Genomic DNA, 25,269 nt, shown 5'->3' with positions numbered 1-25,269 from the left:
GCTCTGTCATTAAGCACCAAACCCCTAGCTAGTCATTAAAGACACAGACCCATCATAGATGAAGTGGTGTAAACTAATATTTATTCATTTTTTCAACGTGCAATATAAGGCAGGTGTATATTTTCTTTCTAGAATGAGTCATAGCTGTAGAACAAAGCACGCTGATTGCTGGATGACACGGCACATTAACATTGGAGAGATGAACCATTAACCTTGAGCTCTTGTATTTTGACATCATCAACACATCTGTGCGAGATATTCTCCATTACTTTATGTTAGAAGAGGTATTCAGCTCTAAAACCGAGAAGCAGAAGAAAAGCAGGAATGGCTGTTTATGGCTACTCATGAAGTCAGCATTAATAGCTCATCAAGAGAAGCTCCTTCTTCAACCATAAGACAGTATTGATGGGTGATTGCAGGGCAGGGCTTGGACCACTCAATGCATGAATCTGAGATAAGCCTCTGAGATGCCCAGGTGCTTAAGATGGCTGAATAGAGAAGCCAGTGGTTAAACCGCATGCTGGCCTGGATTGTACTGAGCACATTGGCTACTTGTACACTGTGTCTCAGAGAGGCTGACATGAGTTCAAAGTCTTCCGTTTCACAAGACCAGACACTGCATTCCACATAGATTTTGAGCTTTAGGAATGTGTCTACCAACAATTACTAAGCTGGAGTAGGAGTGCCTATGAGGTTTGAACAAAGGTTTTAAACTTTCAGGGCAGGGGCACACTTTAAAGCATAATCGTAGGCTTGCGATCCTGGCATGTTAAAAATTGTAAGTTTGCAGCAATCTTGGGTAGTGCATCCTTTGAAGGTATACTCTCTCCCAGCTTCACCTGTTGAAATACACAAACAATAATCAGTCGTTACCATTGCTGTTAGATCAAGATTTGATGCATTTATAAAGGAAATCACTTCCATCCCAGTGCCCAAGGACTCTGATTGTCCGCTGACCCACAACAGTAATTGTTGGAGTCCACCTGGCCCAGGTTCCAGGGCCTGGGAATTATTGTTGAATTGTAAGCGCTACAGACGGTCCATACATGTCCTCACGGTTGGAATTAAGGGCTCTGCATGGGACAAGGACACTGTCGGCCTGATTTGTACGTTATAGTCTCAGGTTGTTATTGCTTGCAATGATCATCATATTTTTTGATAGAGATTATGTGAGAAATCATGTTATGTTATACAGTTATTGGACTCCTTTTTTACCTTTTTCTTTGGCAAAGAATGTTGGACATTTCAACCATTTCATTCAACTGAAAACCAAGACTACTCAGTTATTATTAATTAAAATGCAGCCATGAGATGTACCACCTTCATGGCAGAAAGTATGTGTTATTTTTATTTATTATCTCTTTGTGCAAACTCTTACGGTGGACTTAATTCCAGCATACAACTTTAAACAAGCATTGGCATAGCTAATAGGTCTCACGTTTGGTACCTTATAAGTACATAGTTATGCAGCACAATATCCTTGGTGCAACAACATCAACTGTTGCATGGCTAAACACTTATAAGGTCCCAAAGGTGAGACCTATTGGCTATGCCAATGCTTGTTAAGTTTGCTTCAGTCGACCTTCGTGCTGGTCATATCTTGGTCCCCTTCTGCCACAAGTCAGCTGGTCATATAACAACATATCTGGACACCCAGGCTTAAATAATTATAACACAAGTTGAGTGCCGAGAGGGTGACTTACAAAACAAGGTTATCAGAAACCTTTTTTACTATCAACCCTTCCTCCCCTCCAAGCAACTCCAAAGCATTTTCTAACTTGAAGATTGATGAAATAATTTCCCAGACTAACAGGCAACAATACAATCTTCAGAGAAGTTCATAAAATGACCGCATGCCTGTCTATTTGTGTATAAGCTGAAACAGAACACAGCATGGACAAAATAAAATGCTCAAACATTGAATTAATGAAATGCTTTTTATGTTTTCTATCTCCATGGTGGAAATATTTTTCTGGTAAAAGAAATCTTCCTGTTATCAGTTTTGTGGTTTCTCCTTTCCCACGGGTAGCCTGAAAACTCATTTATATCTGATCTTGACAGCTGTAAATTTGCAAGAACTTGTGGAGTAGGAAAGTAGCTGTAAAGCTTCGGTAAATACTCAATAATGGGTCAATTTCTGTGCATTTGACAACTTTTGATAGTGACATACCCTGGAAAGACACAAACACAGCGCTGATATTTCACAAACGAATTCCACCATACTGTGAGAATTTCAGTGAGAGCAAATCCTACTTGTGGAGAATAAATACAATCATATTCACTTCTAAGTTGAATTTAAATGCGCTGATAGCTTTGAGATTGGAGCCACACATTTTACCAGCGAAAAAGAGGCTGATTTTTCTATTTCTGCATTAGCTTTTTAGGGCTCGCCTATTAATATCCCGCAGGGATATAATAGGCGAGCCCTATTGGGGTGAAACCAAGAGCTAAACTAAGCTCTCAAAAGCAAAGCGGATTTCCAGAAGTGCACGTCCTCGTGCACGAGCTTGCCCGAGCCTTCCAGCAGCATTTCTCCTCCCCTTACCATTTGCTCCTGCCTTCGAGAGCTTCAAAGAGATCTGCTTCCCCGCCCACTGCTTCACACTTCACGGCCGCCAGGCCATGACTCGCAATTCTCCTTCCTTCGTGCCCAGCCCCCCGCCCAGCGCTGCCTTGATCTAAAGTCCATCCATGGCTCCTCTTAATCTCGTCCATCTTCCCTTTCTTTCCCTTGCCTTCAATCCCTTCATGCCCTCTCTCTTCTTCCCACCACTTTGCCTCCCCTCCCTTCTTCTCTCCTCTCTCCTCCTTTCTCGCCTCCTTTTACACCCCTGCCATTCAGCTTGTTTGAAAAATGTTTCTATCCTGTGTTATTTTGGAGGCGCTGTGAATATGCAGTGGTTTGGTTAATTTGAGGGCAGCGCAGAAACAAATAGTCACTGTTTACCCAAAAGAAAACAAACAAACCATGCCCTAGTGACCTTTACATGCAGGCCAAGCGAGAAACTCCGACTCCTTCCCACCAAGGTTTGGTCAATGTTGTTATAATCCTTTGAACGTGAAATACGTGTACCTGCATAGCGCCTTGAATGGCCCACTGAATCCAATAAGAAACAGTGCACAGAATTGGAACGCCATTATCGAATGGGAAATAAAGTCATGAGTGTTATAAAAGCCGTCACTTCGGAAACAGAATTGAGTCACTCGGGTGGAGTCGAGCAGCCAGCTGGAACATATTTTGAGGTGTGGCGGTCAGCAGATTTGTTTTCGGTAGCCACTATTGTTAGCACCACTGAACGCGTTTGACGGCGCATCACGCTCATTGACATGACAACAGACAATTTACAATGCACGCAAGACAGTCTTTTTAACTTGAGTTTTAGAATGGGCGTCCCTTCCCCCACAAAATCCATTGTACCCTGGTTTCCTTCACAGAATGCTGGTTAAATTGAATGCGTGCGCAGATGTGGGTGCACAGAAAGGCCTCTTTGTTGATGGCTGCCATGATACAGTTTCAGTGCCTCAGGTGCTGGCCTTGCGCTGACAAAGTGTGACCACAGCTAAGGCTCACTGTGTCGTATGCTCGCCTCTCTAATTGGATTACTGGTGATGGTTTTAGCGAAGTACAGTCTGGATTATTCTGACAAAGCTTTTTCGCTCGCAATAGCTGCAGGTCAGGTGATCCACATTAGCCAACCGCGATTAGGCATTGTAGGCCATTCAATAAACTACAAGTACCAGAATGCACAATATTTGACAAGAAGTTCAGACCTGTTGAACGTGTCCAACATGTATTGTGCGCTCGGCAGCTTTGACCTCTTCTTTGAGTTGAGAAGGCGAAGCAGTGGCTAGCTAGCAGCGGGGCAACATGTACAGGCATAGCATACCAGGGTAGGAGGGTACCCCAATTACTGTTCTTTTAAGATCCATACAGGGGTGTGGCTGGAGCGTTTGCACTGCTTACGTTAGTGCCCATGGCAGCCGTGCCACTCCACTGAGTAGAATGTGGTGATACCTAGAGCTGAATATGCTATTTCAGAGGGGGTATTAAAAATTGCCCAATTCAGAACCGATATATAAGGCATTGTTAGAAGGACTATATATAGCACAGAATGCAAAGGAAACACATTCAATTTGTATGCCAGCAACAGGACAGCCTCGATCTGGCACACTCAAAAAAAGCTGCCAAATAAAATACACAACAGACGCCCCTCCCCAGCCCTCACTGGAAGAATAATAGCACCCAGCTTCCAAATCACCCGTGTGGTGTGTGACACTAACAACTGGTCCGGCATTGTCAGTTATTACAGCTCAGCTCTTTGTGATTTTTTTAGTGCCCCTTTTAGTTTCGTAGTCACCCGCAGATTCCAGCATGCAGCTTGTTTGCCTGAATATACCAACCTTGCATTGAGCCCACAGGCAACCTTGTTAGACGTTCAAGCATGCTACAGGCCCCACTCACCCTCACACCCCCTCACCCTCACACCCCCTCACCCTCACACCCCTCACCATCACACCCTCACACCCCCTTACCCTCACACCCCCTCACGCCCCCTCACCCTCACACCCCCTCACTCACCATCACTCACCCTCACTCACCCTCCCTCACCCTCACACCCTCACCCCCTCTCACCTTCACCATCACCCCCCTCACCCTCACACCCCCTTACTTTCACACACTCACCCCCCTCATCCTCACACACCCCCACCCCTCACCCTCACACACCCTCACACCCTGTCACCCTCACAACACCCTCACCCTCACACACCCTCACCCTCACACCCCCTCACACCCTAACCCTCAAACCCCCTCACCCACCCTCACCCTCACACACCCTCACCCTCACACACCCTCACCCTCCCTCAATCACCGTTTCTCACAAAAAAGCATAGGATAGCAAAAGATAGCATAGCATAACAAAACAGAGCACAGGATAGCAAAACAAAACATAGCACAACAAAACATAGCATAGCACAACAAAGCATAGCATTGCATAACAAAACACAACAAAACATAGCATAGCATAACAAAACATAGCATAGCAAAATATAGCATAGCATAACAAAACATAGCATAGCATAACAAAACATAGCACAGCATAACAAATCAAAGCATAGGATAGCAAAACATAGCATAGCATAACAAAACAAAACATAGGATGGCAAAACAGAACATAGCATAGCATACAGCATCACTCAGCACCACCACAGCATCACTCAGGGGCACCACAACATAACTATGTGCTACCACAGCATCACTGAACGCCACAGCATCACTCGTTCGCCATCACAACATCACTCAGCACCCCCACAGCATCAATCTGTGCAACCATTCAACAACAACTGGTTCAAATATGTTCTCTCAATGTTTCAAGCTTTACTACAAATGTAACAAAAATATGTTAATATTTCACTTCTGTTCTTGGATTTTCGTCACAATAAAATACACTGAACATAATCTTCCCAAAAGTTATTTACAAAAGTTTAAGCTATTGCCATTAGAAATTACAATATCTTTTTTTAAGTATTCATTATTAAAAAAAAATTAAAAGCCATTGTTATTTGTAATATCAATACATGTAAGTCAGGTAAATACAACACATCTTGCATTACAAATACTATAGGTGTCACATTTGCGAAAGTTATACCTCTTGCCATTGTAAATGACAAAGCAATTACTTTTGCTATTTTCAAAAACAAAACATAAATACAAAATTTGTCATTTACAATACCAATAGCTCAAACTTTCCTAATGCGAGACCTATTGCATTGCAAATGCTTGTTATTAGAAGTCAAACAATAGGGCACAGTTGGTTCCATTCATTTATCCAATAAAAGAGCCTTTCTTTGAAAAATGCCTTCCTTTGACAGGCTGACCCAATAAAGTATTCTGATTCGGTTCTGATTCTTTATAGCTTGACCCCTTGCACGCGTCTCACTGCCTTCCTCACACATTGCTCCACATGAGGAGCAAATGAACCCTCAAACACAGATATCCTGTTTTTGGCTTTTTTTCAGTTTTAAAAGAGATTACCAAAGTAGCCATTGCAATCACTGAAATGAGCAATCTATGCTGACACAATTTATGTATTTTGATGCATGCATTCCAACCAGGGCACTCGTCGTAAGGAAATAGTAAGGAGTCTAATTATCATATGCAAACAACAATGACGTCACACGTTGGGATGTCACAAGAAGTGATGTAAAGCACTCAGACACATTCTCCGGGTAGCTTTAGGGGTGTTTGGGGTGTTACACCCGCCTAATAAATGTATTTTCTGATGAATAGTTGGATACAGGTGCTTTCAGTCGGGTATTGTGAGATGTCTGGCGGATTTCAACAGGAATATTTACATACACAGGCAAAAACGCACACACAATCTCTCCCTGTTGGTTTTGAAAGTCCTCGGAAATGTTGGATATTTTGAAAAATATTGTGGTTTCTCCTCTTAGAACTCCTACCAATCTACATTCCTTACCTCTCCACTGCCACCAAGGCCCGGTCACGACCCCTGCTTGTCATGAAATGTATTTTAATATTATATGCCAGCCTGATTTTGGAAAATTTGACGCCCCCCTCCAACCCCCCCCCCTTCCAATCTAATTGGCCCAGCTACACCCCTGTAAATCTCGCGTAAATGTTCAAGGGTCTATTTTACTAAAACAACAAAATTAACAAAACCACAAAAAAATGTGAAAACAATATTTCTGGATGTACTTTTTTTACAGCACTGTCTTTTTTTCCACATATCAATTTATAATTAAGCCTGGAACTGACTTAAAGTGACAATATTTTTAAACACATATGTGAAACCCGGAAATGATACCTGCTTTTAGGGAATAAATTAAATGTGCTGTTAATTTGGGTTTGTTTCCTGCTAGTGTTCTTTATCCAGCATCAAAGCCAAACAAAGTGATTTTCTTTTGCAGTGCATTCAGCAATAGAAGGATCAATTTTGTCAAGTTCTCTGCTCCTCTGATGAGGGATTAAAAGATAACCCCTCCTGGGACATGCTCACAATTGAAGGGGATGCTGCAGTCGGATTGAGGTTTGCCAATGTAGGTAGCTGCAGTGCTATGGCACACGGTGACCCCTCTCAGGCCAAGGGGAACGGAGGCCCCTTTCTAAAAACACCCGCTACCTTGTTTCGAACCCTCTTAAAATGGGTTTCGTCCATAGCCACTATAGTAGGGTGCGCGTACAAACGCTGTGCATGGTTTATATCCGCCTGAAACAGAGACACTTGAGCCCCATGCATGAAAAGTAATCATGGGCCATCTTAAGGAGTGAAGCAGCATTAGTGGGGCGTAATGCACCTTCAGAGCAGCTCATGGGTGAGAGGTCTCCTGCAGATTATAGGCAGCGACAACTCTTCGCAAACCCCTCAGGAGCTCTGCACTGAGCGCCTGGCTGTCACTGGGAGACAGGCATCAACTACCCACCCCAGTAGAAAAAAAAGAGAAAACTGCACCATGTGCACCCCACAAATGGCACCTGCCAATAGAGAACCTCTTTGAGAGATGTCTGTTGCTGTTGATCAGTCCCACTGAAAGTAAGGTGGGCTGAGGCTCTTTGAAGGGGCTGTTCCTAACATCACAAGTGAGTAAGAATGAATACAGCTAGATTATGATATCCTTCTGAGACTTTGCTTTGAAAAGAAGGGAGTTAAAAAACAAACTTTACATCCACTTCTGCTATTGGGTTGATTCTGGACTCAGCCCCTACATTAACCAGCGAGCAGGAAATTATGGAAAGTTCTTTTTTTACCCATACATGCCAACATTTGGGAAGACCTGCAAAGGATATTTACAGAAAACCCAATAATTGTAATCTTAAAAGGCCAAGAGTCTCCCACCATATTTAGGAGCATTGTCACCTTAGTTATTACAGCTCTTGGACTGAGGCAGGGTTCAGAGTGGAGAGACACGAGCAATGGTGGGGCAGAAATCAGATCACAGTCACTGGTCGCACACACTGGAGACAGAAGGTGGTTTGCTAACACAACTAAACATAAAAGAAGCGACAAACCTGCAACTTTTAAGTTTAAAACACAACTGTCTCTGTTTCTCATCATATGCACCATTTAAGATTGGGGGTTTTAAATGCATGCTTTTTGTTTGCACAGGTCTTTGGAGTAAGTAGAGATGAGTGTGGCATTTATACACACAAACGCTCAAAAAGTTGTACTTGTTTTTATACACTCCTTTGTTCCACATTGCTCAAATACCAGGCAAAAGTTTGACAAAGAGCACGGAAGTGAGCCGCTGTTAAACTCTCAAGTAGAGTGTCACTATCGCAGAGTGAAACTCAAGTTATAGTCAACACAACTTGCTCTTCATTTAGGAAAAGTGACCTTTTGTAAAATACCCCTCACACACCAAAAGGCCCCTTGGTGTCATGCTTCATCATAGGGGTCTTCGCATCCCTCTAGCGTGTTGCGGCGTGCTGCGACCTACAACTACGCAGGAGCACTTTTAAGTTATGGCTATATTTGGTGCGTGTGAGTGGGTAAGTGTTTATGTGAGTGGTGGGATTTAGTGAGAAAATTAAAAAGCACCTGGCTCGTGGGTATAGCAGAAAACATTTTTATTCATGACCCCGGGCTGGTACTAGTAAAAGAAGTGAAGTGCGAGGCGTGTTTTGTTCGTGATTATGGACAAAACCTCATGCGTGCGTCGACATGTTTCGGAGGCAGGGCTCCTTCTTCAGGACGGGGGCACAACTTCCCCACCTTACTCACGTTTCACTAATAGTTAAAGATATGTTCAAGTCAATTTAACAAAAGTGAGAAAAAACTAAATATGTGTCTTTATATACAGGCTATTATGTACGTACAGCGGTTTTGGCTCAAGTAAATGCAAATTGCATGACTTATATAGTAGAGCTTGCTTGCTTCATGAGCATTCAGAACGTCTGGGGGGTGATTGCTAATATGCAGCGAACACGGGAGGAGTTCTCCTCGGTCTAGCCCCACACGCTGCTCCGCTGGACTCCACTCACACGCACCACATATAGCCATAACTTAAAAGTGCTCCCGCGTAGTCGTAGGTCGCAGCACGCCGCAACCCGCTAGAGGGTTGCGAAGACCCCTAGGATGAAGCATGACACCAAGGGGCCTTTTGGTGTGTGAGGGGTATTTTACAAAACACTAAATGCTCCCATACCACTGAGGAGATTTGAGTTCTAGTTCTAAATTTGGCATGGAGTTGATGTCCTCTCTTGGTTGTAAACAGTATTTGGCAGCTGCACCTATTGTATTCACCCTTTCAGTCACCTTCAGTTCTGCAGATCATGGCATTGGATGAATACATTATGAGTAGGGCTGTGTAGACTTATTTTTCCAATCAGTGGAATTAGACCATTACCATTTCTTATATCAATACTTGTGATACAATACAATATGCCCCGAAATATTCACATGTGGAGAGATAACGAATTCATGGAAATTTTACAAATGGGTTTCAACCTTTTTAAACTGTGCTCACATTTTTTACTAGCTCTACTTATGACAACCATGATAGTAATATTTTTAAATCCTAAAGACACTCTCCTTGGAATGATGAATGATACACTGAGATGTTGGACCAGTAATAATGAAATCATAAAATTGTTTTTGTCTCACTCCAGTTGGATTAGTCATATGCATGATTTTGCTGATTTAGATTATCTGAAGTTGTGACATGCATCATCACCTTTATTATCTTTGCAGGTTTGCCATCTATCGTAAATAAGAAGAACCACCCTTCTACCCACCATCTTCATGTTAGCAAAGCAGACCTGCCATTTGGGTCTCAAATGGAAGCCCTGGTTGTGATTATTCACCCCATCAGCCTTATGCTTCTTTGAATAGCAAAGTGCAGACCAAGCCCTGCTCGATTTGCTCATATAGACCACAATGTTTCTTTCCAAGAATTGGTAGGACTGGACACACTTTTTGTTCTCCTGGTCCTGAGAAATCTAACACAATATATGTCCTTAACAGGTAGCTTGCCAAAATGATTTACAATTTGGATTGCATGAGAGTATGATCTGCTTCTTATAGTTACCCCCACTTTTTGATGATGTTTCACTGTTTTCGACTTCTTCAGGCTGGGATCCTGCTATCCAGGACCCCAGCCTAGCTGCTTTCCTCTCTAAATTGATTGCATGTACTTTGGGTACACTCCAGATTAGATTCTGGAGTACCCTTATAAGCCTGTAGTATATGGTATGTTTTGTATCTAGGGCATAGGTACCCCAGAGACCTCCCAGGGACTGCAGCATGTATTGTGCCACCCCTAAGAGACCCCTCAAACTGACACCACAGGTCTGCTACTGCAACCTGTGTAAGGTGGTGCATGCACCCCTTACTCAGATATAGGTTCACTATATGTACCTTATATCACTGCACATATAAACCTATCAGTCACCCCCTATGGCAGGTCTTATCAATCCTGAAGGCAGGGTACTGGGTTTTATGGGAGAGGGTGCCCATGCATGAGCATAGCTCCTCTGCAGCCTTCGGAATAAATTCTGTTCTGTGATGCAGCCAACCATATACTCTTAGGTGCATTATGTCCTCGCAGTAAATGCTAACTTTAAAACGGCTGAATGGAAATATGTTGTGTTTGGTGTAACTGGTATGGAAGGTATGATTCCACCCTCCTAGAGAGAGAAATATGACTACACCGGTACACCCGGTACCAGCTTTCTTGACCCTGGCATCACTAGATGGATGCTGCCAGTCACAGACACGTGTCTGCCCTCCGGCTACTGAGCCAAGCTCGAGCAGGGGAAGGCATGACAATAGGCTACCTGTCAGAGGGAGGTGTAACCACCTCCAAGACAGGCTATAGTGTATTGGGGCTGGGTGGGTACACTCTGAGAGTGCTTTGATGTCTTCACTGGAGGCACATTTGGTGTCCCTGTGCATAGTACAGCTCAAACCGGGTACAGGAGCCGTTAGCTCCTGCTCTGGTGCAAAACTGGACAAAAGACATGGGTGTTGCCTAGCTACCCCTCTGTCCTGACCCTCACATAGGTGGGTCCCCAGAGATTGTCCCACCCCTTCCTTGGGTATAAAGTAGGAACCCATAACTACATGACTTTAGATTTACCTGGACAAATCTCTGCTACAGAAACAAAGTACCTTTGACCATCTAAACTACGCTGCATGACTGAAGAATCTCCCTTGGAGTAAAAAAGTTACTCCCTTGATAAGCAGGCACCAAAGACGCATGTGACCGGTTTGCATCTCCGCAGCTCCTGGGAACTCTGAAGATTTCTGCAACACAGGAGGCGGGTTTCCAAGTGTCCCAGAGGTCGACTAGTGCTCTCAGTAAACCTAAGACCAGCAGTCCTCGTGGGAACTGTGCAACCTGAACCCCTGGACACTGTGTCTATTTGTAGCAGCATATATTTTTTGGTGATGCCTGAGGCTGTGCTTTAGGCTACTTGTAGTCCTGACCCAGAGCGGTGTTTTCCCTGAAAATTAGTGGCCTACACTCCACAAGTGTTCTGTGGGCTGGTATTTTGTAATTCCGCTTGATGTCCCTTTGCGATCCCTGGCCCGCTGGCCTGTGTGTCCCTGTGAAGGTAACTTTGACTTTCAGTGGGCTTTCCCAATTGCTGCAGATGTACCCTGACTCTCCATTTCTTGGAGAGTCCCCAGGACCTTGCTGGTCCTCATCGAAGCATCTTTCCTCTGACAGCGTGGGTTGCAGATGCCAAGGCTTGTTGGTGTTCAATCCGGACACTGACCCCCCCAGTAGTCGACATCCTTTTGGGACAGCTCTCCTGTAGACATTGGTTGTCCTCGAGGTCTCCTGGTCCACGCGGCTGCAGAATCAAGCTTCACCTCTTCTCACCTGAAGCCACCAACATCAGTGGGCATTCGTCTACTGAGCCCCTGGTCACCCTGAAGGGACCCAGACTCTGTCCCCTCTGCTTTCATGTTCTTCTCAGCTCTGATCCAGGCTTGGATCACACCGGACACTTTTCGTCTAAACGTCAGCAGCACTTTTCAGCATCACGCCATTGAAAATGACAAAGATTCCCGACACCACTTGACACCTATGCACATGGCTTCCCTGGGCGAGGTAACACGGGTACTCTGGTACTTTCAAGGGTGCTGTCCTTAGAAGCTTCTAAGTTTGAAGGGTTTGCTTAAAGTCCTCTCTGTAGTGTCATTCATTTTTAAAAATCCAACCGTGACTTTCCCATAGACTTGTACAGAGCTTGCGCCTGTGTTCTCACCCTGCACACGTCTTTTGTGGGTCCACTGTGTTACTACCCTGGGGGGATTCCTTGGTGTCCCAGCTTTTCTACATGCTCTAGGCACTGTTTCTAGTCAAGTTGCGGTAGTTACACCACGTTCTTAGGATATGGTTTGGTCTCCCCCTGGAGCCCACTGTTTTTTTGCTGTTTACTGTTGTTCTAGTGGATTAATAGTGTGTCTCTTGTGCTCCAATCTCATCAAGATATTAGTAGAGAATGTTTAGTGATAAATACATATTTTTGTAAGAACACTTGTGTGGATCTTCTTTCATTTGGTCATTCAGGAGGTTATGATCTGGTAAAACAAGCTGCTTTACATTCCTCCGAGACTTAGCCTGAAGGCTGGTCTCCATAGCTACCACTAGGATAGATTTCAATAAAGCTCGTTTGGCCTGGTGCAAGGTGCCCACATTAATTAGTGGAAAGCATATACCAGGCAAACTTCTCACATTGGTGTGCAGCGGTTAGGATTCATGTTTCCTTTAGTTTTACCAGATAATCTTTTTGAGTGACTAACTGAAAACCACTAAAGGTATTAGGTACATATAAATCAAGACTAGAATAAGTAAGTTCTACTGAACTTGGAGTTGGTTAGTCAAGGGTCTAGCATACCCTTTCTCCAACTCAAGAGAGTTTAGTTCCCACTAGGTTAGGTAGGTGCCTACACCACATAACACAAGTATGTCTTCTACGATAGAAGCAAGTGGCTCCTTGCTAACTAAGTATGACCAACTCTCATTTTAGGAGTTGAGAAATATGTGTGCATCTACTGAAGGCAGGGAAACACCCAAACATGCAACGCCTCATGAAGGCTTTGCTTTTAGATGACCTCAGAAAGACCACAGGCTCTAATGAAGCTGGCAAGGTGGTGGGACAGCAGAAGAGGGAAGGCCAAGAAATGAAAACTTCTATGGCATGGATTCTAAAGCTAGCCAGGATTATCAGAATGATTAAAACCTAGAAAATCCAATGTTTTGCTCAGGTGGGGGAGAAGGCACCAGTGGCCCTCACTTTACCCCACCAGGAAGAGTTAAGAGTGTACCAAGAAGATCAAGATCGCCTTCTCAGGAATCTATTAATACTGGAATATCTGGAGGGACCTCAGGTTCTCATAAAAGGGAATATTCTAATGATAAAAACGTTGCTGACTGCTTGATTTTGAGGGAGCTAAGTTCAGAATCACAAGAGAGCAATTGGAGGTAGATGGGGGTCAATGGAGCTTGAGATAGCTTCACAAAGGTTGGGCCTAAAGCCCCATGGTGGTAGCAACAATGTCCCTAGGGATAGAGAACGTACTCATGACCATAGGAACCTGAACAAGACTGTCCCTCCCTACCAGAGTGGGGATGACATCCACAAATGGATAACTGCACTTGTCTATAAAGTACAGAGGGTCCCTCGGGTGCAGAGGGCAGCAATTTTGTGGCTCTCCTTTGCAGACAAAGGTAAAGACAAACTCCTCACTGTTACAGAAGAGGATGCTGGTAATTACAAAGTCTTGAGGAGTGTTTTGATTAATGGGTTGGCTTCACCACTGAACAATACAGAATTAAGTTCAGAGATACTAAAAAGGCACAGAATCAAGACTGTTGCTGAGGCTGCTGTTGTTGAGGCTGCTGGGGGTGCCAGGGGTCCCATAGGATCTACTGGGATGATGGACTCCTTTACTCAGAGAGTAGTGACCCCAAGCGTAGTGCTACCAGGTGGGTGGTTGTACCACTGAGGTTTAGAGGCTACCTATTGACACTGGCACATGACATCTCATTAGCAGGTCACCTAGGCATAAACAAGACTTGGAACAGGCTTGTCCCTCATTTTATTTGGCCTCACATGTCTGAAGAAGGCAAGGAGTTTTATCACTCCTGTGTCACCGGTCAAGCCAGTGGTAAGGCAGGCGGTAATACAAAGGCACCCCTGATACTACTACCTGGGGTGGGGGTTCCCTTTGAGAGGGTTAGGATTGACATTGTTGGTCCCATGGTACCTCAAACTGCATCTGGGCACAGATTCATACTGCTGGTGGTGGACCATACCACTAGGTATCCAGAGGCAATTCCCCTTAGAACCACAACAGCTCCTGTCATGGCAAAAGCCCTTCTGGGAATCTTTTCCAGGGTGGGTTTTCCTAAGGAGGTAGTATCAGACAGAGATGCAAACTTCATGTCTAGTTACTTGACAGCTATGTGAAAGGAGTGTGGAGTAAATCACAAATTTACCACCCCTTATCACCCAAAATGCAATGGGTTTGTTGAAAGGTTTAACAAAACCCTAAATGGCATAACTAAAGGTCTCCCAGAAATGCTTAGGTGCAGATGGGACATACATTTGCCCTGACTTCTCTGTGCCTACAGAGAGGTTCCACAGAAGGGGGTTGGGTACAGCTCATTTGAACATCTGTTTGGACATCCCTTTAGGTGTCCATTGTGTCTAGTGAAGGAGGGATGTGAGGTACCTCTCAAAACCCCTAAACAGGATATTTTGGACTATGCAGTAGGTCTCCGCTCCAGTGTGGCTGAGTACATGAAGAAGGCAACTAAAAACCTTGAGGCTAACCAGGAATTGCAAAAGGCCTGGCATGACCAAACGGCTGTGTTGACTGTTTATCAGCCAGGACAGAAAGGATGGGTGTTGGAGCCTGTGGCCCCAGCAGCCCTCCAAGACAAGTGGAGAAGCCCTCATACAATAATTAAGCAGAAGGAAGACGTTACCTTCCTGGTGGATCTTGGACCTCCCAGGAGCCCCCATAGGGGTCTCTATGTCAACAGGCTCAAACCAAATATTGACAGTGCAGACATGGGCTTGCTCATGGCTACTGATGAGGGACAGGAGGAAGAGAGTGTTCCGCTCCCTGACCTGCTCTCACAAAACCCTAAAGATGGTTAAGTTGATGGTGTAGCCTTGGCATGCAGCTTCACTGACCAGCAGCAGCAAACTGATTGAGAACAGTTATTAATCAGTTTAGACATATGTTTTCACTAACTCCTAGTCAGACTACCTGGTGCACTCATGAAGTGGACACTGGGGACAGTCTGTCTGTTAAAAATAAGATTTGCAGGCAACCTGACCATGTCAGGGACTACATCAGGATTGAAGTCCAGACGATGTTGTATTTGGGAGTGATTGATACCTCAGATAACCCGTTGGGCTAGTCTAGTAGTCTTGGTACCCAAAACTCCAATCCGTAGGGCGGATGAACGTATAAATACTTTGGCCTTTGCCAAGTTTCTGACCACATTTGACCTAACAGCTGGCTACTGGCAAATTAGATTAGCTTAGGATGCAAAGCCAAAAACAGAATTTCCTTCCCCTAGTGGGCACTACCAATTTGTGGTGATGCCCTTTGGTTTGAAAATGCACCAGCCTCTTTTCAAAGATTGCTGAATAAAGTCCTTACAGCCCTGGAAGCCTATAGTGCAGCATATTTAGATGATATTGTTGTCTTTAGCTCCACCTGGAAGGATCAACTGGTCCACCTGAGAAATGTTTTGGAGGCCCTGCAGAAAGCAGGACTCACTATCAAGGCCACCAAGTGCCAGATAGGGCAGAGTCAAGTTGTATACCTGGGCCACCTTGTTGAAGAGGTCATGTTCAACCATTGCACAGCAAAATCCGGACTATCGTGGACTGGGTTGCTCCAACCACCCAGACTCAGGTCAGAGATGTCTTGGGCCTGACTGGGTACTATAGGAGGTTTGTCAAAGGTTATGGATCCATAGTGACCCATTTGAATGACCTAACTTCCAAGAGAATGCCAAAGAAAGTTCAGTGGACAGTTAGCTCTCAAAAGGCATTTGATGACCTGAAACAGGCCATGTGCACTGCTCCCATTCTGCAAAGAACTGACTACTCCAAACAATTCATTGTCCAAACAGATGCATCTGAGTTGGGGGTAGTTGCTGTGTTATCAAAATTGAATGATGACGGTCAGGATCAGCCATTAGCTTTTATTAGCAGAAGGCTGACCTCCACAGATAAACATTAGACAGCTATTGAGAGGAAGGCCTTTGCTGTGGTTTGGGCTCTAAAGAAGCTCAGGCCATACTTGCTTGGCACTCACTTCATTTTTCAGACAGACCATAAGCCCCTCTTATGGCTAAAGCAGATGAAGGGTGAGGACTGTAAACTTTTGAGGTGGTCCATTTCCCTACAGAGGAAGGATTGTATATTGGAACATATACCTGGGAGTAACCATGACAATGCAAATGGACTCTCCAGATATTTCTACTTAGGACATGAAGACTCAACTGGTCAAGGTTAGTTGAATCTTCTGGTGTTTGGGGGGGAGTGGTGTGTAGAAGAGTAGGATCTGCTTCTCATAGTTACCCCCACTTTTAGCTGATGTTTCACTGTTTGCGACTTAGTCTGGCTTGGATCCTGCTATCCAGGACCGCAGCCTAGCTGCTTTCTCCTCTAAATTGATTGTATGTACTTTAGGGGCACTCCAGATTGGATTCTGGGGTATCCTTATAAGTCCCTAGTATATGGTATACTATGTACCTAGGGCATAGGTACACCAGATGCCTCCCAGGGGCTACAGCTTGTATTGTGCCACCCCTGAGATACCATTCAAACTGAGACCACATGTCTGCTACTGCAACCTGTTTAAGGTTGTGCATGCACCCTTTACTTAGGTATAGGTTCACTATATGTACCTTATATCACTGCACCTATAAACCTATCAGTCACCCCAATGGCAGGCCTTATCAATCCTGAAGGCACGGTGCTGGGTTTTATGTGAGAGGGTGCCCATGCATGAGCAGAGCCCTTCTACAGCCTTCGGAATCTATTCTCTGGGGTTGCTCTGTGATGCAGCCAACCACATACTCTTAAGTGCATTATAACCTTGGGTTAATGATAACTTTAAAATGGCTGCATGGAAACATGTCGTCTTTGGTGGTTCTTGTGGTTCATAAAAAAAACACTTTTTAAAAGGTCATTGGCACCATATGAAGACCGTCTGATCAGATACCAGGTTATAAACATAACCAAAAACAAACATAGGGTAGATATACATGATGGTGCACAGACATAATATCGACTCCAAAATATCGTTTGGACAGAATATTGAGTTTGAAATATCGTTTGGACAAAATATCGACAGGACAGAATATAGACAGCCAAAATATCGTTTTTAAGGTAAGTGAAGTAATATCGACTGTAAATAATATAGAAAGTGAAAATATCCAAGTATATAATCTAGATAGTAAAAAATATCGTTTTTTAAATAATATTTAATTATTTATAGTGTTTTTTCATGTTATAATATGTGTGAAATGTGTCATTTTATGTTAAAATTATTTTTAATTCATGATTTTTTTTAAATTATTGTGTAATTTTATTCTGTAGCGGGTTGTGGGTTTATAGGGGAATAGGGTGGGAAGTAATGTAATTATAATTAATTAAATATGTAAATTTATTAATTGGTAGTAATATTTAATTAATTGGTAATTAAATAATATTTGTTAATTATTTACAATGTAATTGGTAATTCATTTAATTTAATTGATTAATTGCTAATTATGTAAATTTAAATAATGTATTTCCTGTAGCGGGTTGTGGGTTTATAGGGGAATAGGGTGGGAAGTAATTTAATTATAATTAATTAAATATGTAAATGTATTAATTGGTAGTAATATTTAATTAATTGGTAATTAAATAATATTTGTTAATTAATTAAAATGTAATTGGTAATTAATTTAATTTAATTGATTAATTGCTAATTATGTTAAATTAAATTATTTATTTCCTGTAGCGGGTTGTAGGTTTATAGGGGAATAGAGTGGGAAGTAAATTAATAATAATTAATGAAATAATAACATTTATTTAATTGTATTTAATATAAAATAATTGTAAATTAATTTTTAATTATCAAATAATTAATTGGTAATTAGTTATAAATTAGTATTAATAGGTAACTAATTGAAATATTTATAGTTAATTATTAATTTTAATATATTAATTATTATGTTATATTAAATAGTTAATCATTTTTAAATAGATTTATATTGATATTATTTTGTAATTTATTTATTAATATATGAAGTATTTACTTTCTCTAATGTTGCACCCACTGGGGTGGGAATAGTAATTTTAACCCTTACGCTATCCAACGCTTTACCTACTGTTGCACCCACTGGAGTGGGAATAGTAATTTTAACCCCTACGCTATCCAACGCTTTCCCTACTGTTGCGGGAAACATCCTTTACAACGCAACTTTTACAACGCACTACCATTACAACGAAACTTTTACAACGCAAAAACTATTACAACGCATGTTTTTACAACGCATGTTTTTACAACGCAGATACCTTTACAACGCATACCATTACAACGTAAGTATTGGTAAGTATATAATATTTTTTTTAATGTACATTTTTGTAATTTTTGGGTAAAGGGGTATTTTTAGGATTCAGGGTCAGTTTTTAGTTTTTGTGCAAAGGGGTATTTTTAGGGTTCAGGGTCAGTTTTTAGTTTTTGGGTAAAGGGGTATTTTTAGGGTTCAGGGTCAGTTTTTAGTTTTTGGGTAAAGGGGTATCTTTAGGGTTCAGTGTCAGTTTTTAGTTTTTGGGTAAAGGGGTATTTTTAGGGTTCAGGGTCAGTTTTTAGTTTTTGGGTAAAGGGGTATTCTTAGGGTTCGGGGTCAGTTTTTGTTTTTTGGGTAAAGGGGTATTTTTAGGGTTCAGGGTCAGTTTTTAGTTTTTGGGTAAAGGGGTATTTTTAGGGTTCAGGGTCAGTTTTTAGTTTTTGGGTAAAGGGGTATTTTTAGGGTTCAGGGTCAGTTTTTAGTTTTTGGGTAAAGGGGTATTTTCAGGGTTCAGGGTCAGTTTTTAGTTTTTGGGTAAAGGGGTATTTTTAGGGTTCAGGGTCAGTTTTTGTTTTTTGGGTAAAGGGGTATTTTTAGGGTTCAGGGTCAGTTTTTAGTTTTTGGGTAAAGGGGTATTTTTAGGGTTCAGGGTCAGTTTTGGGTTTTTGGGTAAAGGTTTTTTTTAGGGTTCAGGGTCAGTTTTGGGTTTTTGGGGTACAGGGGTACAGTGTAAAAATAAAGTAAAATTAAATTTACATTTAATGCTTTTGACCACCATTCGCCTATTTAATGCTCGCTTGGAGCGTAGCGGTCTAGCGCAGCGGTCGCGCCTTCGCTACGCCTGAGTCTCGCCAGAGTCCTGCCCGTCTGCGCCCGTCAGCGCTAAGGCAGGGCTAGGGCAGGGGACTCCGGCTTACTCAGGATGATATCTGCTGAGCGCCTGTGTTTGCTGCGACACCAGGTACGAGATTGTTATCATGGTTCTTTGGATCCCCTCAGTGGGCCGTATCAGTGCCCCACCTGTTCTTTTAAACTACCTCTGCCTTTGCCTATTAAGGGTTTTCAACTTAGGCCTCCAGTCGACAGCAAACAAGATACTGTTGCAGACTTACCCACTCAATCTACCCTTAAAGTTTTACATCTGAATGTCAGATCATTGTCCTGCCACTCCCAAGAAGTTTTTTCCTTGATAACTGATGATGATCCGGATATCTTTTTTTTCACGGAAACCTGGCTGCATGATCAGTCTATGGCGGTCACGAATCTAGCTCTCCCCGTGGGATACACCATGCACTCCCTCCCTCGCAATGCTAGAGGTGGAGGTATAGCAGTTGCGGTAAAATCATGCTACCCCTGCATATGGAAATCCATCACCATTGCAGGATGTGAGAGTGCCCTTTTCAACATCTCAGTGAATCCCCACTTTACTTTTACGGGACTACTAATTTATAGGCCCCCTGGTCCTGATGGTGCTTTTCGCCAAAGCCTCCCGGAGGTGATTTCCTCCCTAGTTTTAAAAACAGCTAATTTTACGATTATTGGCGACCTTAACTTGCATATGGATGTCCCATTCTCCAACTCGGTCCATAGCTTGTTAGCAGATCTTGCATCGCTGCAATTGATTCAAATGGTACAACTACCGACCCATATAGGTGGCCACTTACTAAATCCCGTTCTGACGAATCTTGTGACTAACATCTCAGTGCTGCATCCTAGACCTATGGCCTGGACTGATCACCACTTGATTGAAATTCGTATCATTACTACTATTCCTCTCCCGAGAAATAACACCCCAGCCAGTTTCAGACGCCCCTGGAGAAACCTGAATTTAGAGCATTTCCACCAGCTCTTGATGAAATACCATCCCCTACCCCCTACTGAAGTCTCTCGCGGCTATGATAGTTTCTGCGAATGGCTAAATCACTCGCTAGATATGCTTATTCCGGCCAAGTGGAGTAAGACTAGATCTAGTCCTTCTAGCCCTTGGTATGATGATTCTCTTAAAATACTTAAAGTCTCCTGTAAAAAGGCAGAACGCGCGTGGCGCAAAACATATGATACTGACCTCAAGGCGGCCTATAGGGCCTGCACTAGAGTGTATCATCGGGCCATATGCGCAGCTAGGCCTGCTTTTTACTCTCAGGAGATTAAGAACAGTACAAAGCCGACTAAGGTCATCTTCAGGGTGTGTAAGGACCTTACAAGCAAGAGGACTGACAGTGCTGCTACTGAACCCTCCATGGCACACTGCGAGGATTTAGCCTCGTTTTTTGTAGAAAAAGTGGAGGCCATTTACAGATCATTTTCTCAGCTCCCCATCAGGGAGAATTTGTCTACATCACTGGTTCTCAAACCATTGTTGATTATTCCTAGTCCTACTCTGGATGAGTTTTTAGCTTTGACGACAAAAGTCAAATCCGGCTCTCCGGATGACCCAATGAGACCCGCTCAATTTCGAGAATCTGCTGAATGTTGTTATCCTGCCTTGCAAGGTCTTATTAATTTGTCCTTTAGCACGGGCAGTGTTCCCAGGGCTTGGAAACAGGAGACGGTCATCCCTATCCTTAAAAAACCTGCCCTTGACCCCACTAAGCCAGAACATTATCGCCCCATCTCCCTTCTTCCTTGGCCAGCCAAACTAGCAGAAGCGCATGCTAATCGAATTCTATCATCTCACCTGCAAGAAGCGAATCTACTGGATAAATCCCAGAACGGATTCCGTGCGGGTCATAGCACCGAAACTGCTCTTTTGGCTGTGGTGGAGCACATCAGGAAGATGTTGGATCAGGGTCAGACGGCGGCACTGATCCTTTTGGATCTCAGTGCCGCCTTCGATACGGTGTCCCATCAGATTCTTTTACACCGTCTGATGGAGGCAGGAGTTGGAGAGGTGGCACTTGAGTGGTTTCGTTCCTTTCTCAAGGATCGAGGCTTCAAAGTGTCTACACCTCTTTTTGTCTCAGCTTCTCGCCCTATACTTCAGGGTGTTCCCCAAGGTTCGGCTCTTAGCCCTACCTTATTTAATTTATATGTTCAGCCTTTGGCGGAGGTAGCCCATAGTTTCGGTCTCTCCTTAGTGTCATACGCCGATGACACGCAGCTGGCGGTGGCACTTAATGGCGACTCCAACATGGACGCCCCCACCTTCCAGTCAGCGCTAAAAGCTGTTGCTGGCTGGATGGCGAACAATCGGCTTCAACTTAATGCCTCTAAAACCGAGGTCATTATTTTTGGTAGGGAAAGTGGGTTATGGGGAGATCAATGGTGGCCGTCTGATCTAGGCCCTGTTCCCAGCCCTGTAAGTGAAGTCAGAAACCTCGGGGTGTGGTTTGATGACAAGCTTTCTTTCACCTCCCACACTAAGCGCGTGGCTGGCGCATGTCTAGGTACTCTGCAGTGTCTGCGACCTATTTTTAAGTTTTTTGACGCGGAGACCAGACAGATTATAGTCCAAGCTCTGGTTCTTACCAGATTGGACTACGCCAACTCTCTGTTTTTGGGTCTAAATCAGGCCGAACTATCCCGACTTCAGAGGGTCCAAAATGCGGCGGCCAGGATGCTTGTCGGCCTTCCGAAGTTTGTCTCAGCTCGTCGAACCATCCAGGATCTTCATTGGTTACCGATGGAGCAAAGAATTACGTTTAAGGCCCTCTGCCTAACTTTTAAAATTTTTAAATTTGCCTCCCCTCCTATTCTTTCACAGACTATCCTGCACTATGTCCCTGCTAGAACCCTTCGATCTGCTGGATTGAATCTCGCCATTGTACCGCGTTTTAAGAGAGCTAGAATGGGTGGACGTTCGTTCTCGGTGCTGGCGGCTGCCCTCTGGAACTCTCTGCCGGCTTCTCTCCGCTCAATCCCTGACCTGCTCCGTTTTAGGAAGGCAGTGAAAACCTTCCTTTTTTCTACAGTGTAGATTTTGTCTCCTGCCTTCTGTTGTGTTGTGTTACCCAACTCTCCAAAGCGCCGGGACGCCTCTTGGCTGCGGCATCCGAGCGCTATACAAAATAAAATAACATAACATAACATTAAATTAATTAAATTAAATTAAATTAAATTAAATTATATTAAATTAATTTTAAATAATTTAAATTAAAAAAAATATTATATACTTACCAATACTTACGTTGTAATGGTATGCGTTGTAAAGGTATCGGCGTTGTAAAAACATGTGTTGTAATAGTTTGTGCGTTGTAAAAATTTCTTTGTAATGGTAGTGCGTTGTAAAAGTTGCGTTGTAACTTCATATATCCACTGTTGCACTCTTTGGAGTGGGAATAGTAATTTTAACCCCTACGCTATCCAACGCTTTCCCTACTGTTGCACCCACTGGAGTGGGAATAGTAATTTTTACTCTTTTGTATTTGTACGTTAATATTATTGGCTATTATTTAATTAAATTTTGTTACTATATATATATATGTTTTAAGAAATATGAATACAAAAATATTATTTTTTTACTTTCATTAATTATTTAATTATTAAAAGTTATTTTAAGTATTGTTAAGTATATTTTAGTAATTAATTTTTTATATTAATGTAATTAAACATTGTTTTTATTAAAGTCGATATTTTTTACAACGATATTTTTGTAAACGATATTTTAAACTCGATATTTTTGAACTTACCTGTTTGTACATAGAAAGTCGATATTTTGACAGTATATTTTGTCAACGATATTTTTGAAGGTCGATATTTTGTCACTCGATATTATTTCAGTGATCCATACATGATGTGTGCTTTGTGCTTTGGTGAATGAAGATGCTTTAGAAGACATTCAGTGAGTTTCTATGAGTTGCAAATAATTAGTTTAAATTACAATCTAAATAAATAGCTGGAAATCATGAAGAGTAGTGCTGCGGGATATATAACTCTTAACTGCCAGAATTAATGAATCTCACCAGGCCTGGAGAGAGTTCCAGAGAAGCTGCCACAGGAGTTCTGCTTCCCAGTGCACTGAACCACTCCAGTTGCTGTGCAAGGGTCCGCGGACTGGTCATTGAAACAATCTTCACATATGTATCCGTTGGGTGTGTTGTCTGAAGGAGGCACTGAAACAACCAAGGACAGGAATTGAGAAGCACATTTCTGTTCATAAAAATGGTGCTAAGTCATGTCTCAATCACCATATTCTCACAATATTAGCTTTAAACACCCCACTTGGTATGCAATTACAGAAATGTTAGATTTCTCTCTTGAGTCCCAGATTTCTCAAATGAATGTTTGTCTATAAAAATGATTTCTTATCAGTGAGTGCTGTAGAATTGTGTGTGGTTTGAGTAGCTCACTAGCTTGATTGTATGCTTCATGTATGTGAGTAGTAAGGGCAACAATACACTCACATATATACAAATAGTAAATATAGAAAAGTTATTTAATACACTAATTTGTAAGAATAAACTTAATGTATACGTATTTGCATTTTGAACTATTGAACATTCAATAATTGAATTAACATTATGTTCTACAGGCTTTTATCTTAAACTCCTACCTCCATTATTTTCTAATGGAGGGTGTTTCAGTAGCAGTGGTTGGCCCTGTATGGTGCTGCACTAACTAATGTTTTTTTTTTTTCATTAGTAACTTCTACTCAGATCGTGTGACTGCTAAAAGTTGTACAGTTACTTAAAATGTAATTCACCTTAGTGAATCAGGCCAATGAAGACTGTGAATCAGGCCAATGAAGACTTGCCCATCTAATGTCCCATTTTCATTTCTTTAAATGTGTTTCAACATCTATGTTCTCTTACACATTCTCTTCATTCTGCCCTCTTGCTCTTCTTTGTGTCTACCTTCCACCACAGGGGTGTTTTTCACCATTTTCTAAGCCTCCCCTCATTTCTACTTACTTGCAGCCTCAGAGGGAACCAGCCATGAAGTTTCTGACACTTGACCCCTGCCTGTCTAGCACCCGGGCCCTTGGGGCCATCCCTTTTTGTTCCCAGTTCCAGTGTTGTTCAAGGCCCCCCAGCTTATTCTCCTTTTCTTTCTCACCTTCTACTTCATCCTCTCTCTCACTCCCTTGCTTCCTTTTGTTTCTCCACTCGTGTTGCCCTTTGAACTCCTATTTTTCCTTATTTTCTGGACTCTTTAAAAGTTTCTCACTACACTCACCCTTTGCTGGCTACTTGCTCTAAGCTTTATCTCTCTTTGTCACTTCTGCGCTGCTTCTCCAAGTCTCTCTTTCCCACCGTTTGATGCTGCTGTCTGGTGCCTTCTTCCCACTAACACCCCCTCCCCCACCAGCTGTGCGAGCATCTCACGGGCCTTCCAGCCAGTCCTTCTTTCCCATCAATTCTGCAGACCAAGACCTTTCTGGCATTAGAACTGCCACAGTTTATTCACATCATTAGTTGGTACACACTTGTCATGATCGTATTGGTCATCAACATGCTCAGTTCTGGCCTATTTTGGATTGCAACGCAAGTCATCTCATAACAAGTTATACAGTGTACATCCTATACTTCATTCCATCTTAATAAGCATAACTTGCATTATCCTGCATTCTTACAGTGATGAAGTCCCTTCAAGGTTGACACAAATCGCTTTCAATTGATATGACAGCTCTACTTCTGCCACTTAGTCCACCGGGTTGCATCCTCAAGTCTTCAACTTGCTACCAAATGGGAGGCGTTCATGTCCCTGTGGCCTTGCCTAGGTGACAAGTACCGTGTCCGCCTAGCGGTGACCATTTCTTATCTTATTGTG

At 42.8% G+C, this 25,269-nt stretch overlaps 1 protein-coding gene across 1 annotated transcript in view; it reads right to left on the bottom strand.

Annotated features, from left to right (window-relative positions):
- Positions 1–638: 638 nt before the first annotated feature.
- Positions 639–25,269, bottom strand: part of LOC144826914 (phospholipase A2 inhibitor and Ly6/PLAUR domain-containing protein-like) — a 33,055-nt gene continuing 8,424 nt past the window's right edge. The window contains exons 4-5 of the mRNA XM_078685372.1: positions 23,463–23,612; positions 639–839 (exon numbers count right to left, since the gene is read on the bottom strand). Of these exons, the coding sequence (XP_078541498.1) occupies positions 709–839; positions 23,463–23,612 (281 nt within the window). The 3' untranslated portion in view covers positions 639–708. The remainder of the gene's footprint in view (positions 840–23,462; positions 23,613–25,269) is intronic.

The sequence above is a fragment of the Lissotriton helveticus genome, chromosome 4_1 (assembly GCF_964261635.1).
Source record: "Lissotriton helveticus chromosome 4_1, aLisHel1.1, whole genome shotgun sequence".
Classification (NCBI taxonomy): Eukaryota; Metazoa; Chordata; class Amphibia; order Caudata; family Salamandridae; genus Lissotriton; species Lissotriton helveticus.
The sequence above is the reverse complement of the archived record's forward strand: the minus strand, read 5'-3'. Positions and strand labels throughout refer to the sequence as shown.